The sequence below is a fragment of the Aulonocara sp. 'chitande type north' Nkhata Bay genome, linkage group LG5 (assembly GCF_057382095.1).
Source record: "Aulonocara sp. 'chitande type north' Nkhata Bay isolate Kocher_YH1m ecotype deep benthic linkage group LG5, A_spYH_male_GT1.1, whole genome shotgun sequence".
NCBI lineage: Eukaryota > Metazoa > Chordata > Actinopteri > Cichliformes > Cichlidae > Aulonocara > Aulonocara sp. 'chitande type north' Nkhata Bay.
The window spans coordinates 11,729,443-11,745,587 of NC_141348.1; the positions used below are offsets into that span (position 1 = coordinate 11,729,443).

At 41.3% G+C, this 16,145-nt stretch overlaps 1 protein-coding gene across 3 annotated transcripts in view; it reads right to left on the bottom strand.

Annotated features, from left to right (window-relative positions):
• LOC147329904 (uncharacterized) overlaps positions 1–12,740 on the bottom strand; it is a 195,341-nt gene extending 182,601 nt beyond the window's left edge. Inside the window, exons 1-10 of one of the 3 annotated variants that reach the window (XM_086291319.1) lie at positions 12,536–12,740; positions 11,355–11,458; positions 10,978–11,240; positions 10,676–10,873; positions 10,501–10,587; positions 10,244–10,342; positions 9,887–10,041; positions 9,639–9,767; positions 9,283–9,411; positions 2,305–5,383 (exon numbers count right to left, since the gene is read on the bottom strand). In XM_086291319.1, coding sequence (XP_086147445.1) covers positions 5,363–5,383; positions 9,283–9,411; positions 9,639–9,767; positions 9,887–10,041; positions 10,244–10,342; positions 10,501–10,587; positions 10,676–10,873; positions 10,978–11,240; positions 11,355–11,383 — 1,110 coding nt within the window. In that variant the 5' untranslated portion in view covers positions 11,384–11,458; positions 12,536–12,740 and the 3' untranslated portion in view covers positions 2,305–5,362. Of the gene's footprint in view, positions 1–2,304; positions 5,384–8,107; positions 8,812–9,282; positions 9,412–9,638; positions 9,768–9,886; positions 10,042–10,243; positions 10,343–10,500; positions 10,588–10,675; positions 10,874–10,977; positions 11,241–11,354; positions 11,459–12,535 lie in introns of those variants that run through there. The other 2 variants (XM_086291317.1, XM_086291318.1) reach the window with 2 other exon arrangements.
• Positions 12,741–16,145: the final 3,405 nt, after the last annotated feature.

Sequence of the window (16,145 nt, forward strand, 5' to 3'; positions counted from 1 at the left end):
AAACAAATCCTTCCCTATTCCTCTGATCTATTGCTGGACCCTCTCATCTATTATTTTCTTGTACTCACACAGGTCTCCGTGCAGCGGTTGAAGTCTGTGGTGTAGAGGGTGAAGAGGAAGGGAGAGAGGATAGTCGCTTGTGGTGCCCCTGTGTTGCTGATCACCTTGTCAGGCACACAATGTGGAAGACGCACATATTGTGGTCTTCCTGTCAGGTAATCCACAATCCAGGACACCAGAGAAGCATCCACCTGCATCGCTGTTAACTTATCACCCAGGAGGGTTGGCCTGATGGTGTTGAAAGCACAGGAAAATTCAAAAAACATGACCCTCACAGTGCTCGCCGGCTGGTCCAGGTGGGTGTAGATAGAGCAGATAGATGATGACGTCCTCAGCTCCAAGACAGGGCTGGTAAGGAAACTGAAGGGGATCCTGATGTGGTCTGACAATGGGTCTGAACTAGTCCAGGATGAACCTTTCCAGGGTCTTCATGATGTGGGAGGTCAGTGCCACAGGCCTGTAATCCTGGGGGCCACTGAGGCGTGGTGTCTTTGGTACAGGGACGCCCTACAGACTCAGACTCAGCATGAACAGTTTATGGAAGACTCCACAAAGCTGGGGGGCACAGGACTTGAGGACGAGGGGACTCACTCTGTCTGGTCCGGCAGACTTGCCTGAGTGAAGCCTCCTCATTTGCCTCTGAACCTGGTCGTGAGTGAAAGTGATGGATGGGCGAGGCAACAGGGCCATGTGCAGAGAGAGGCTGGCACAGTGGTGTGGCTCTGGATTCCAGGTTGACTACAAGTGAGGTTGTGGGGGGTGAGCAGACACTGTAGTGTCGAATCTATTGAAAAACAAATTCAATTTTTTTCTTTCTCTTTTTAAGTGCCCTTTCTCACTGTCCCTCTTCCCCTCTGTTTTTCTTTTCCTTCATCTTTCTTTCTCCCTTTCCTATCCCTCAGTCATGTCTGTCCCGCCTGTAACAACGGAAAATAAAATAAATAATAACAACAAAGGTCGATCAAATGGACCAATACGGCAAGGCCGTGATGATCCATTTGGCAAAGTAAATCCATTGGGTATCTTTGTTCATCTTCAGACAACAGTTCTGATGGCTAAAGAACCAAATAGGACAGGAAAAAAAATAAAAACAAATTCAACTCGTTAGCTCTATCCTCAGCTCCCTCAGCTCCCCTGCTGTTGGTTGGCCTGAATCGAGTGATGGACTTCATGCCACTCCACACCTCTCTCATGCTGTTCTGCTGGAGTTTCCACTCCAGCTTCCTCCTGTAATTGTCCTTAGCCTCTCTGATCTTGTCCTTTATTAACACCTGGACCCTTCTCATCTATCTCCTTTTTATTGCCCCTCTGAAAGCCCTCTTCTTGTTGTTGAGGAGGGCCTCGATGTCCTTAGTCACCCACTTGTTATTTGGGTAACAATGAACAGTCTGAGCTGGAACAATGGAGTCAGTGCAGAAAGTTATGAAGTCTGTGATACACTCAGTAAGCCCATTGATGTCCTCAGCGTGAGGCTCAGAGAGTGTCTCCCAGTCAGTCACCTCGAAACAGCCCTGTAGTTCCGCTGTGGCCTCCTCTGACCACCTCGTCCTTGACATTAGCATGCAGTACATCTGAGATTCTCTCCCCCCTGATGGGACAGGCCACATACTATGTGAATGTTGGTAGTGTATTGTCCAAGGTGACATGGTTGAAGTCACCCGAGATCACAATGAAGGCACTCGGGTGCTGAGCCTGTAACCGGGCTATGGCAGAGTGGATAGTGTCACATGCAGCTGTGGGGTTAGCAGAAGGAGGAACGTAAGATTACATGGGTAAATAATACGGCCTGAGTCCAACAGCATACAGTTCAATATCCGGGCAACAAATCCTTTTTTTGATTGTCATGTGGGCAAGGTTACACCACCGGTTGTTAACAAGAACAGCAAGCCCACCTCCTTTCCGCTTACTGCTAGCGATGCTGTCCCTGTCCGCCCGAACAGTGTGGAAGCCTTCCACGGATGCATTCTCGTCGGGAATGTCCTGGTGCATCCATGATTCGGTGAAACACATCAGGCTATACTCCCGGTATTCCCTCTGACTCCGTACCAGTGCTGTCAGCTCGTCGATTTTATTTGATAATGACTGAACATTTCCTGTTACGATAGACACGGTCTGTACCTCCTCCTCATTTTCAGCCTCCGCTGTCTCACCATCTCCTTCCTTCTCCTCTTCTGACCTCCACCTGTTAAGGTTCACATATTGAGGAAGGAGAGTACAAACAACCATGGTCCAAGAGCTTGGTCAAACAATTGATTTTAATGAATACACGCGTGGGAAGACCAGTTCCGTTCGCAGACAGGGCTGATCTTCGACTTAATCAAAGCATACACAGATTTTTATAGCATTAGGGTTTGAATTAATGACGCCCCTTCATACGTCACAGACAGAATATATACATACGTCAAATCAAAACCACAATGACTTTTAACACGGTTTTTAAAAGAACATTGTCTTCTATCTCGTCTGGAACACGAGCCCCACATCCTGCCAGACGCTGTTCCTCTTTCTTGCAGAGACAATAAGAAACTGTTCCTCTTTCACAGTTGCGAGTAAACTTAACTAACCTCTCACCTATAAATGATTCCCTCTAACTGAGTGTGTGTGTGTATATGTCGTCCTCAAATGCTCTCTCATCTCACCCGTTGCACTTCTGACCTTTCACCAGAACAGAGGCTCATCCTTAGGTACAATAACCTAACTGAAACTATATGTACTATATTGAATAAATGGTCTAATCAAGAACCTCTACTAAAAGCTTAATAAAAGAATATAAAAGTATAACAGACAATTTGAATAACCTAGTAATTCAAATAGCTTCGTCTAACCTGCTCCTCAGAATAACTTAGACTCTGCTTTCACTTCTACAAACTCTCTGCAACTTCCTGTCAGCCTGCAACTTAGTCTTTCTGAAAGACACACACACTGTTTAAACATTTGAATGCAATATCAATGCTGCAGATTATATTATTAATGCAATAGTAATGATGATGATTATTTACCAATAGCAGTAAAATAATTTCCCTGATCCACACACCCCTGCATCCCCGATGTGTTTTCCTCCAGATTTCACCTGGTACATCTGTGGGTCTGACCGATGAGCCGGCCAGCAACAGGGCAATCAGCCGATCTCTGAAGTAAACAGCCCATGTAGTATGTAGGAGTTGTGCCGCAGTCCGTTCCTCGATAAAAGTAACAGTTCCGCAGCCACCAGCAGAACAAAAGCTCTCTCAAGCCACATGATTGAATGAAAGATAATAAAACAAATGAAAGTACAAGAAAAAAGAGTAAGTAAGGAAAAAAACTAAACTAAAGAGAAAAAGCAGGAGCAGCTGTAACAGGCTGCACGCTGGTTGGCTCACCAACATGAAGCACTACTACACTACTTCGCACAACTTTGCTTAAATTTGGGCTTCGCTTTTCCTCATTTCTATTATGAATCTAGTGATCTAGTGAGTGAGATGATATAGGGAGGAAAAGAATACATATTATTTTTCATCCATCAGATGAGTGCAGCTGGCCAACCTTTAAGAGCCAAATACTGCTAAAGACAAACAGTAAAGGTAGATGGTATATCCTTGGTTTTTATAAAAGTCATTCTTGCTGCCAGTGGCATCGCAAAAGTGATTTACAGATTTTGTTTTATTCCCCTGGCTTTCCACTGAGTTATCTATTCTGTCACTATCTAACATAAACTGAGGTAAGACTATTAGATGCAACAAACATTCTGTACTGACAAAAGATGGCGCTAAACATGTTTTTAAAAGATGTTAAAATACTCCTTTAGCACATTAGCAAGGAAATCTGTAATGATGATGGGGACAGCACCTCTGACCATATCCATAAAACAGGCTAGTTGAGCAGGTGCAGGCTCAGCACCCCACCACAATTGTTTAACAAGCTGCTTTTTCAACACTTTAATTTTTATTCATATTTTAACTGTCCCTGTGGATATTGACAGTTAATCATGTCATACACTGATCAAGCTTTTTAAATCAGCTGATTTTTGTTACAATACACTTTGTGAAAAATCAAAAAACTGCATTAAGCCTTTATGCAAAAGGCAGAAATAACTAACTGTCTGTCCTGAATCAGTTTTATTAGGTAATGTTCAAATAATGTGATCATCCCAGTGTTTTCAGTGTGGGAGAAAGTACTCAGGGCCTTCAAGGTTACACACTATGAAAGGCAGCAACAAGTTTAATGTTCAGAAACCTAAAGTCTGTATCAGCAGCAGAATGGACCTAAAAATAAATGTTGGTTTCAGTTCTATGAAGCTTTGAGTATTTTGGATCAGTAGCTGCTGTGTGTGTTGCATCATATTGCTGTAACTGTTTATATGCTTTATATATTCTGAGCTAAGTTGATCTATAGTGTTACATCATATTCTATAAGGATGTTATGTGTTTGTAGACTTTCTGCCCAGTTTGACCCATTTAGCAGAAGTCAGCCTGTTTAAGGCTCTAATATCTATTCTGTATGACTTAAAGCAGTTATGACATGGTCTGATTTTCTCACCCAATAAAGGAATATTTCATATATCAGTCGACTCTTCATTCTATCAGACACAGTTATCACAGCTCGTACATTTGCTTTTTACACATGTATGTAAGCATTGAGCCAAATTTAGTAATGCCAACATATTAAAAGAACAATATTTGTCTCTTATATATAACACATCTGTATATACACTGTCACAGAAACTTGTCTTTGAGTGAAGATTAAAGGTGATGGGAAATCTGTACTGAAGCTCAGTATTTGACACAGAGTTCATGTTCACTGCTGTAATAACTAATAATTATTAATATAATAATTACTTTGCTGTTGACCATATTATATTTACATTACCAGAGTGAGATGATTTTAGTCTCATGAACAACATCAGCTAATTGTTATTTACTAGCTAACCTTAAAATGACTGTTCAGCACAGAAATGAAGCCCAACAATCATGTTTTACAGTCCTGTGGTCTCAGCCTCAGATACTCAACTAATCAAACAAAGCACATGTAAAAACAAACAAATGAAGAAAAGAAATTTCTCCTTCATTTCTGTCAAACAGCTGCGCTGCTCAGGTTGCTTGGCAAACTGAGCAGTGCAATGGAGGCTAGACTGTCCCATTTCACAAGCCTCGCACTTCAGGCCTTCTTGGTCTTCCAAAGACCCGGCCCACATAGACCACAAAGGCCGGGTCCTCCGAATGATGCAGCCCCTGAATTGGAAAACAGCCCATATCTCTTGGCTGGCCTGGGAATGCCTTGGAGCAGGAGGAGGTGGCTAGGGAGAGGGAGATGTAGGCTTCTCTGCTTAGCCTGGTGCCCCTGTGACCTGGGTCCAGATTAGCAGAAGAAAGTGGAAAGATGGATAAAATATTTAACTTGATATTATATTACATATACATATACATATATACACACATATATATATATATATATATATATATATATATATACATATATATATATATATATACATATATATACATATATTATACATATATACACATATATACATATACACACACACATATATATATATATATATATATATATATATATATATATATATATATATACATATATATATATATATATACATATACACATATACTAGGGGTGCAACAATACACAAAATTCACGGTTCGGTTCGGTTCGATACTTTGGTGTCACGGTTCGATATTTTTTCGATACAAAAAAAATGTTCATGCCTTTTTAATTTGTCATTTATTAAATTTTCACGGCACATTCCGCACCACATCTCTGTGCGTTCATCATTTGTTTGAAGCCAGCTCGCCTCCTGCAACTACTTTTCCGAGAATACGTGCTTCTTTTGTGGTTCGGACTCCTTCTGACATTACTTTGGAGGTGGAGGAACATCACAGTAATTGCTTAAAGGAGCTTGCTTCTTCGACATCTTTAAGAGTTCTAAACAAATGTCTGTCCTCCTCCTGAAAATCTTATGTATGCAAACACGCGTTGCAACTTCTTATCTTGTGCCCGTTTTTTATTTTGACAGCGAATGCGCACCTGCGGACCACTTATGTGCAGCCCTGGTTATTTCACTTGTCATATTGCAGCCACAGAAATTCTTTTGTCCATGAAACCATAAAGCTGCACTTTCTTTTTGCCTTATAGTCTGATTTGTCATAACTTTTCCGTTTTGTGGTAAGCTTTTCTTTGGCTGTCACTTCTTCACCCTGACCTGTCTTACTTGGCTCAGCAGAACTAAAATATTGTGGCGAGCTCAGACAAGGAGGAGACGGAGGTATCGTTTGGTCTCGCTTCCCGTGAGCTAGCCAGGGAGCACAGCCGTTTATTGACATCTGCAGAAGAACACTGCCACTAGCTAACTGCTCAGCGCGGCAACAGCACAGCAACAACAACAACAACACACAGGGCGCCCTCTGACCCCGGAAGGACACACCGTCGCAGCGAGAGGGCGTCACCCGTCACTATGGCAACATAAACAAAACATAACTGTACAAACAGAACCCCGAACAGCCCTGACCCGCTACAATATATATCCTGCTGCTTTTACACACGCACTCACATAACGCTCAGCGATTCTCTGCGCGATCAACCTCTCACATGTTTAAGCTTGCTGCGGGAGATTTCACTTGTCATGTTTGCATAGTAAGCTAACGATTGATAAGACGATGTCAGAGGAATTGGTGCGCAAATTATCATCACTCACCAATACACAGTTCGCGCGATTGCAAAGTGAAAGCAAAAAACAAGCGCAAATTCAAACGCAATTTCAATATGTCACATATTAGCAGTGGCTCACCGATGCCAATGACATAATTAGCCAGCTACATTTCCGAAAGAATGCAAAACCATTGACATATATTTTTCCTTCCTACGATAGCCCGACGGGCAGGGCAGAGATAGATTTTGGTAGCCCGACTGGAAAAATTGCTAGCCCCGGGACGTCGGGCAGGCGATTTTGCGAGCCCTGTATCTGATTGAGGAATCACTCATCTTTGGAAAAGAGAGTTTATTACAGAGAAATGGCTCTTTCCAAAATAAAAGCTATACTATACGCTTCTTCTGGGCTATATTCTCAGCAGCATATTAAACATATCAGGTCCCCATAAGAAGAATCATGTGCTAACGGCTGTCTAAATGACTCGGGTAAAGTTTGTAGCATGCGTGCTTGTTGTTTTTGTCTGCTTCCACTTGTCTTTGCACTAGGATGATGTCGGTGTAAATGTGCAGTCATATTTGTTGTGTTCCCACTAGTGCTGTCAGCGTAAATCTCGTTGAAATGACGTTGGCAAATCTCCGTTAACGAGCTACCACGGATCGCCCGTGCATGGGGCTGGACGGCCAACACGTTAACGAGCTAACTGCGCTAACACACTAGCTCCCACCCATGTAATTGAGCTTTGCGTGGCACATCCAACATACTGTTTTACTTTAGTCCATGACGCGCTTACCTTCAGGGTCATACCTCACATGAAAACCAAAATAGTTCCAAACGCCAGATCTAAATGAGGGTGGGGGAGGTTCAATTTGCCATGTTGCAAGAAGAGCTTAACTTCTGTCTCGCTAGCTTGCCCTGCGCTCAGTGAATCTGCGTTCGACTACTCCGCCTAGGCTGCACTGTCGAGCGCAGATCCACTGAGCGCTCAACACAGACAGCATTGTCAGAAGGAAAGTTGATAAAATAATTTAAAATTTTATTTTGTATTGTTCGATACATATGGGTACCGAACCGAAAGCACTGTATCGAACGGTTCAATATCGATACGAGTATCGTTGCACCCCTAACATATACATATACACATATATATATATATATGTATATATATATATATATATATATATACACTCAACAAAAATATAAACGCAACACCTTTGTTACTGCTCCCATTCCCCATGGGATGGACGTAGAGACCTAAAATTCATTCCAGATACACAATATAACCATCCCTCCCAAACAGTGGTCACAAATCAGTCCAAATGTGTGGTAGTGGGCACATCTGCCATATTGAGATAATCCATCCCACCTCACAGGTGTGCCACATCAGGATGCTGATCTGACATCATGAGTAGTGCACAGGTGTACCTCAGACTGCCCACAACAAAAGGCCACCCTGGAATGTGCAGTTTTTTGCGCTATTGGGGGTCTGGGGACCCAGAACCGGTCAGTATCTGGTGTGACCACCATTTGCCTCATGCAGTGCAACACATCGTCGCATGGAGTCTATCAGATTGTCAATTGTGGCCTGTGGAATGTTGGTCCACTCCACTTCAATGGCTGTGCGAGGTTGTTGGATATTCGTGGGAACTGGTACACGCTGTCGTATACGCCGGTCAAGCACATCCCGAACATGCTCAATGGGTGACATGTCCGGTGAGTATGCTGGCCATGCAAGAACTGGGACATTCTCAGCTGCCATCTGCCCTGAACAATGTGAACCATGATTCATCCGTGAAGCGCACACCTCTCCAACGTGCCAGACGCCATCGAATGTGAGCATTTGCCCACACAAGTCTGTTACGGCGACGAGCTGGAGTCAGGTCAAGACCCCGATGAGGACAACGGGCATGTAGTTGAGCGTCCCTGAGACGGTTTCTGACAGTTTGTGCAGAAATTGTTTGGTTGTGCAAACCAATTGTTCCAGCAGCTGTCTGGGTGGCTGGTCTCAGACGATCTTGGAGGTGAACCTGCTGGATGTGGAGGTCCTGGGCTGGTGTGGTTACACGAGGTTGTGAGGCCGGTTGGATGTGCTGCCATATTCTCTGAAACGCCTGTGGAGACGGCTTATGGTTGAGAAATGAACATTCAATGCACGGGCGACAGATCTGGTTGACATTCCTGCTGTCAGCATGCCAATTGCACGCTCCCTCATTGCTTGTGGCATCTGTGGCATTTTGCTGTGAGACATGGGGAATGGGAGCAGTAACAAAGGTGTTGCGTTTATATTTTTGTTGAGTGTAGAATAGACTGCATAAAATAGTTCACCTTGGTTAATTTTTTCTCTTAAATGCTACAAGATAAAATAAGCTTAATTTGTCATTTTATATCTTTACTTATCTTGTAGTCTTAAGAGCGTCAGCAACATTAGGTGTATTTTTATTAAATGTAACCCAGCTGTTCGACTAGCCCAAGCATACAAAATAGTATATTGATGTTTTGTGTCAACAATTAATGTTCATCCTTCATAAATTAACCAAATACCTTTTACTATTCAGATGTTAAAAGATGTGACCTGACTTTACCTTACAACAGGGAGCAGTCTCTGATTCCCTTGGAATGATGTCTGATCTTTCTGTCAGAAGCGGCCATACCATGGTCTCCTTAAGCCATTTCCTCAGCTGCTTGACTTGACGGCTTGTTCGTGTTATGACCTACAACAGTGAGACCAAACCAAAACTGAAGTGTGAGTCCATAAAGTAAAAGACACTTTAAATGTTAAATACTTAAAGAACATCCACTGTACTGATAAAGCATTTCAAATGGCCTCCAAAGAGATTTCTTTAATGTATATGAAAAATGTACTTATTCACATCCAAAGGTTTGATTTGCTTTTCTATTTAAAATTTACATTTATTGGGGAGAGTAAGTCCGTACTCACAGCGTGGAATAGCAGACGTTCATACAGCCACTTTCTATTGGTTTGTGTGACACCTGGCAGGTCCCAAGCCAGGGCTAGCTCAAGAACATTTCTTCGTTCCAGTTCTGTTAATTCAGCAGTGCCATCAAGCTACGACAGAGGGAAATAAATTAGTCAGTAGTAGGTACTGATGGCTATTCAATCTTGTCTCTAAATTTAATATTTAGTGAAATAGTAATTCTTTAAAATAATGGTACAAAAATGCAAACCAGCTGAATAGTGCTGCGGATATCAATATCAGGGCAATCCTCAATCTGAACTGTAGCTGTTTCAGGTGAGCCACCAAAAAGGACATGGATGATTGCAGGACTTATACCAGACACACACGGTCCACCATGAATGAATGAATGTCCCATTATTCTTCCTAAGATCAAACATAATAAATTCACTTAGCCTAACATTGCATGGGGGTAAAGACAAACAGTTTTGTAACTGTATTCAATCTAGTTTTCATCTTTATGGTTACAGTTAGGATAATGTAACACAAGTAATGCTTTTTACTTTAGTGCTGCACATGAATTATTTTAAATTACTATTCCTCTTATTTCTGTACATAACTTTCTTACCTGCCACCAAAAACATGTCACTCTCAAGCAAGGTCTGAGAAGTGGACGGAGTCAAGTGTTCTGGCTCACCGTCAAACAGTCTTGTAAGATCTGTGTTCCCTGAAAAGAGTACATCTAGGTTATGGTGAGTATGAGAAATCCAGGCAGTAATTTTAACACAATTAACTCATTTACATAACAAATACATTTTCTTTACATGAATAAATATTCTCTTATTTAATCCACTATACATGTGCCCAGTCTAGTTTCATACATACCAAAATTCAAATGCAAACCAGACTGTACTAGAGAAACTGCCTTTGAGAAGAAGAATCTCTTCACCCCTTCTCCAACAGCAACATCCCCTAAAAGTAAGAAGAAGAAAAAAACTTGTGAAGTTTCGGATTAGTCAGTCACTGGATTTCTAATGTTTTCACAATACAGAAAAAATACCTTCCAGTTTGCAGCTGACAGGGCCCGCCCACTCTACCTTTGGAGCTTTGTAGAGGGAGATAAGTGATGTCTGTTGATCCACAATACTTTCCCGCAAGTCCATTTGCAGGACTACTGCCTTTCTGGTCTCATACTTTGAAAGTAACTTGGACTTGTAGAGCCAGGCTGCTCTGGTTGCATCTTGTTCACATTTCCACTCTGAAAGGTACACATTTGTATGGATCACATGAATCAAAAGAAATAAAATATATGTATTTTTTGCCATTTGTCTGGTATCTTCCTAACTTAATTCCTGTCACTACCTGGTTTTTCCCATAGAAGTGACTTTTCCTCATCTTGATGAGATGCATCTTCCTGCACTACCACCATATCACCTGACAATTGCTCTGCTCTTGCTGAGGTTATGGTGGATTCCAAGATGATACTATCTGGTTCCTCTACCCCGCAGGACAGATTCCAGGCATCACTGTTGCTACAGGATGGGACCTCTGACCTTGCTGTTGTACTATGAGTCTGCCTAGCCTGACTTTCAGTAACAGACTGAGGTTCAGCACCACTCAATGAACTGTGAGAGGGATTGGCAGAGATTTCAGCATCCATCACCAATATATACAAAGTGGACTTACTTAGTTTCCACACTATATACTAAAATATATAGAAAATCAAAGATGTTCCTTACCTTGTGCATTTAGTGATGTGGTTTTTCATTTTATTTAAAGGAATGTTAATGTCACAATTCAGGCATTTTGTGGGGGGTCCTTGTTGCTGGAGGGTTGTCAGGCTCTACAGAGAATATGGAGATAAAAATATATATATACAATTGGTGCATACTGTGATAAAAGATATTTTGACAGTTCTGCAATCGCATTTGCCAACGTGAGAAGCAGAAACAAATTGTAAACACTAGTGATGTGCGATACCACTGATTTCCTTTCCGATCCGATACCAAGTAAAATTCAGGGTGGTATCAGCGATACTGATCCGATACCGATACTCTGTACAAAAACGTAATGTTTCATTGCATTTCATAATACAATATATAATTGTATTATGTAATTGTAATAATAACATAACCATATTGCTTCATAATGATTAGAGGACATCAGACAACTTGTTTTTATTGCTTAATAATGCAGAATAATCATATAGAAATAAAAAAAACTGACGTTGTGCGCCATTTGAACATGTTGCCTGCCTGCAGCACTAAAGGACTCTGCGAGAGATGTCTGTCTCGCCCTAGCAGCACCTGTCCCTGTCCTCCTCTTCAGTTCGCCTCAACATAAGCTTATCATATTCTGTGATGTGATTTACTCCGAGGTGTTTGACGAGGTCAGTGGTGTTGCCACAACAACGTGTCCACACAGGACTCTGTTTGCGCTCAGCCATTGTTGTGAGTGTGCACGCCAGGGGCTGCGACACATTTATACAGCCGTATTTCGCATATGACTATGAAAGGCGTAAGAGGAAGTAGTTCCTTCCAAATTAGACGATCCGAATTGTATAGTTTCTTTCCACTGCGTTCATTTGAATAGAAAAACTACAAATTTACCCCAGAGTACTAAAATATCGATATTATAATATGAGAATCGATTCTAGAACATAAATTGCTGGTATCGGAAGAATCAATATTTCAGTATCGATCCGCACACCACTAGTAAACACAAAATTACATATCTCCTTCTAAACCTTTTCTAACAATTGCTTACATACACATTCAGAACCATTATTACTCATATGCAGTCATGTTTCTAACCAGCCGACAGCTAAAGCTGATTTGACACATAGTTGAGCTTAGCTAGCCATTTGAACTAGTTTATTAATACATGCAAATAACATATTCTGACCCTAATCATTACTCACGTCTTCCAAATCAATACTTTTCTGCAGTGGCCTTATATAGATCAAAGCTTGTCCAATTCCACTCAATGGACTGCGGAGATATCGCACTGTATATCCAGTGTCTGGGCTTGGGATTGTGCACAGGTTACGGCTTCATGTTGTACCCGAGATTCTCAGCAGTTCAAACCCTCCTGTGTCTTTCAGCTGAGGGAAGGTATCCTCAATCTTTGCCTTGACCACTTCTGGGTCATCATCCCTTCCTGTAAAACACATTACTTGCTGTACATTACTACAAAAATGGTACATATAAGAGTAAAAATGTAGTTAAACTGAATCTTGAAATATTAACAAATGACATGTAGAATGAAATCCGTTTCTCTCCAAGTCCAGCTGCTGCTAGGTCAAATTTGACTGCTTTAGCTGGCACTGTGTCTGACATATGATCATGTAAACAGAAGAAGGTGTGTGTAAATGGAGCGGCATGCTTTCTTGGAAGAATGCGAGGTCAGAGATGAAAGTGGCGCTGAGGAAGGCCTCACTCTGTAAGGGGCAAACAGTCTTGCGACTTCAGCTTTAAAAAGGGAAAACCAATATTATAGAAAACATTCTAAAAGCTTAGATTAATTGCTACTTAATTTGCAAGTATTATACCCGCTTACAAAATCACTACATTGAACTAGAATTGCTTTATTTTCATTCACATAGATTACTTGACTTCCATATTAGCAGAGAAAATAAGACACTTTAAAACGTCATGATTTAACTATTACCTACAACAATGTAAATAGTGATACAGACATTAACCCAGAAGACGATTATCTTCTCTTACCTAATTTATTAAGTTCTTTGCTATGATAAAAACAGTATAAAAAATTTGTGACTGAACTGATTAAAAAGCTCATTTTTTGGCAGACAGACTAACCAAGCAGTAACATCGTTACTTACCCTGAACAGCGTTTCTCGGAGTGGAGCTAGCTGTGATAGCGTTAGCGTTTGCTAACGTTAACATTGTGCTGTTTTGATGAGAACTTGGACCAGGGACCGCTTCATCTCCAGTATGCTGCTGCAACACTCTCTCAGACTGAGGTGAAGACGTACAATCTAAGCAGTTAGCAACTTCTCTGAGTAACTCAGAAACGGACTTGTTTCCTGCAGCCATGCCCTTCACAAGAATTGATACACCTGTAACGTTATTCGCGCCCAGTGTTTTGCATTTGTCGGTGCCTTAAGTTTATCTTGAGCTGCATACTGCCGCCAGCTGCATAGGAGACGCATTGCACCATTAAACCTAAATCGACAATTCATGTGCTATTACTTATGTCTGAGTAACAGTGGCGTGTCTAGAAAATTTTTGTTGGGGGGGCCAGGTAGGGGCACAGATTTGGAGAAGGGTGGCAGATTTAATTGGCAGATAATGTTTAAAAAAAAAATTCTACCAACCCTTAACCATAATTCAATAATCCTATAAACCTAATAACCAAATGCACTTTTAACTCTTATTAGAATGAGATTTTAACCACTACGGTGCAAAGTTTTTAGATACTGCGTTGATAAAGTACAAGAGATACAATCAGTGCTTTGTCAGTGTTTACTCAGCATTCAAGGACAGCAATATTTGCATAGTATTTTTACTGACATATAGTGCACATATGTTTTGGGCAAAAACATTTTTGAATATTAAAATACGAACATTTGTAGCAAACAATTGACAAATTAGCCAGTTCCAATGTAAAACTTTCTCTGCCTGTTAAAAAAAGAAGATAATCTTCTCACAAACTGGTGTTTGATTTTGAAACAGGAAAAAAGTGGAGAAACAACTGAAAAGACTAATATTTGAATAAAACCTGAAAGCAAGTAAATACTTTCTATGCTGCCTTATGGTAAACTTTGGTAATATTGATAAAGAACAACACTGGCTGATGATGAAATACATTCAGCTGGCATGGTGACACTGCCAGTATAACCTGCAGGGCTGGACTGGGACAGAAAATCGGGCATTTTGACTACAGACCGACCCACCAGGTATTAAAGCCATAAAGCCTTTGAATGAAAACAAACCCTGTTGTGACAGTGATGTACAGTCTTTTTGGTATATGTATGATTTCTATACATTTTACGTCAGATAAAAACTTTGGTTGTAAGATTTAGATAATTATTTAATAAAAGCTAGATATTTTAAATGAGAATAAGAAAGAAAAGTATTTCTTTGTGCCCCCTTTCCCTGTTAATGCCCTACCTGGCCCCCTGGCAAAACTTTGCTAGACCCGCCCCTGCACAGTTACCAGCTGTCAGCTACATAAAAAAGGATCCTGGTGGGTGGTCTTCACGTTTCCCTCTCACCAGATATCCAAACCGACATCATGACCAGCAGCTTTACAGCTGTGGCTCCAGCAAACATCAGCTGATACTAGAAATTAATATTAAATAAATTCTAACAACAGCCGATCAAGCTTAAACGTGCTGCTGTTGTTTAGCGCAACATCTGCTGGTTTCGTCTTTCTGGCGCAAAGTGGGCGATAAACAAACAAGAGAGAAAAGCTGATCAGCTGATCATCGATCAGTTTCATGATTGAAGTAGCAACAGGAGAGACAGGATGAGAGAAGAGGCAGCTGTGCAGCGTAAAGACAGAATAAATCCAGCTTTGTGTCTTTTTCCATTCTAGCTGAAGTTCGGGACAAACTGCGTCTCTTCTCAGCTCAATACGAAACGTGTAATATTTTCTCTGATTGAGGGACCATTCCATTTTTTTAAGGAGCCGTTGGCAACTCTACTAACTAACCTTATGAATAAAATAAAGTTCACTATCAGTAACATCATAGCAACCGAACAGCTGTATAAAAACTCCAAGCTGGCTAGAACGCAGTATGAGTTATTGCAACTGACAGTAAAAAGTCAGCACAACGAAAATAAACTCCACCTAAACTTAGTTCATATCTGACCCAGATAGACTGCAGGTCATAACTTCTTACCTGAAGTTCAGTTCACCTGACACTCGGACTGGCGGCTGCCTCGGGGCTCTCCTCCTGCCTCCCCTTCCCTCATCCACCTGCTGCCTCTGTGGAAGCCCCGCCATAGCCACCACCAAACAACGGAGTTATTTCTACACATCGACCTGCATCTGGCCAATCCACCACCTCTCATTGTTCATGCCGTTACAAAAAAAATAAAAAATAAGTCAAATAAGCCCGATGGCCAGTCCAGCTATGTTAACCTGCAACCAAATCTGCAGCTCCATACAGCAATGTTACGACTTAGATTACATCTTATAACTCATAACTCTTATGTTAGCTCCCCTCTGTAGCATACTGTCTGAAATATTCCACGGCTGCAATAATTCTTTAAGTGTTATTTTTTCCTTGGTATTCTAATTTCGCCGAAGTTTACTAAACTCAACAAACTTAATATTACTTACCAGGACATTTATTCTGTCCTCATTTTCTTTCATCGAAAAATTGTTTCCTGCAGTGACGTCTTTCGTGCTTGGCTCTCCTACCTTTGCTAACGTGATGCGCATAGCGCAGAAGCCGATGCTGCATTCACTTACACTCGGATATCTGAGCGTCACCGTGAAAACATAATCGGACATTTGATATTTGATTGAATTTTATTGTTTTGCCTTTGGGGTGGCAC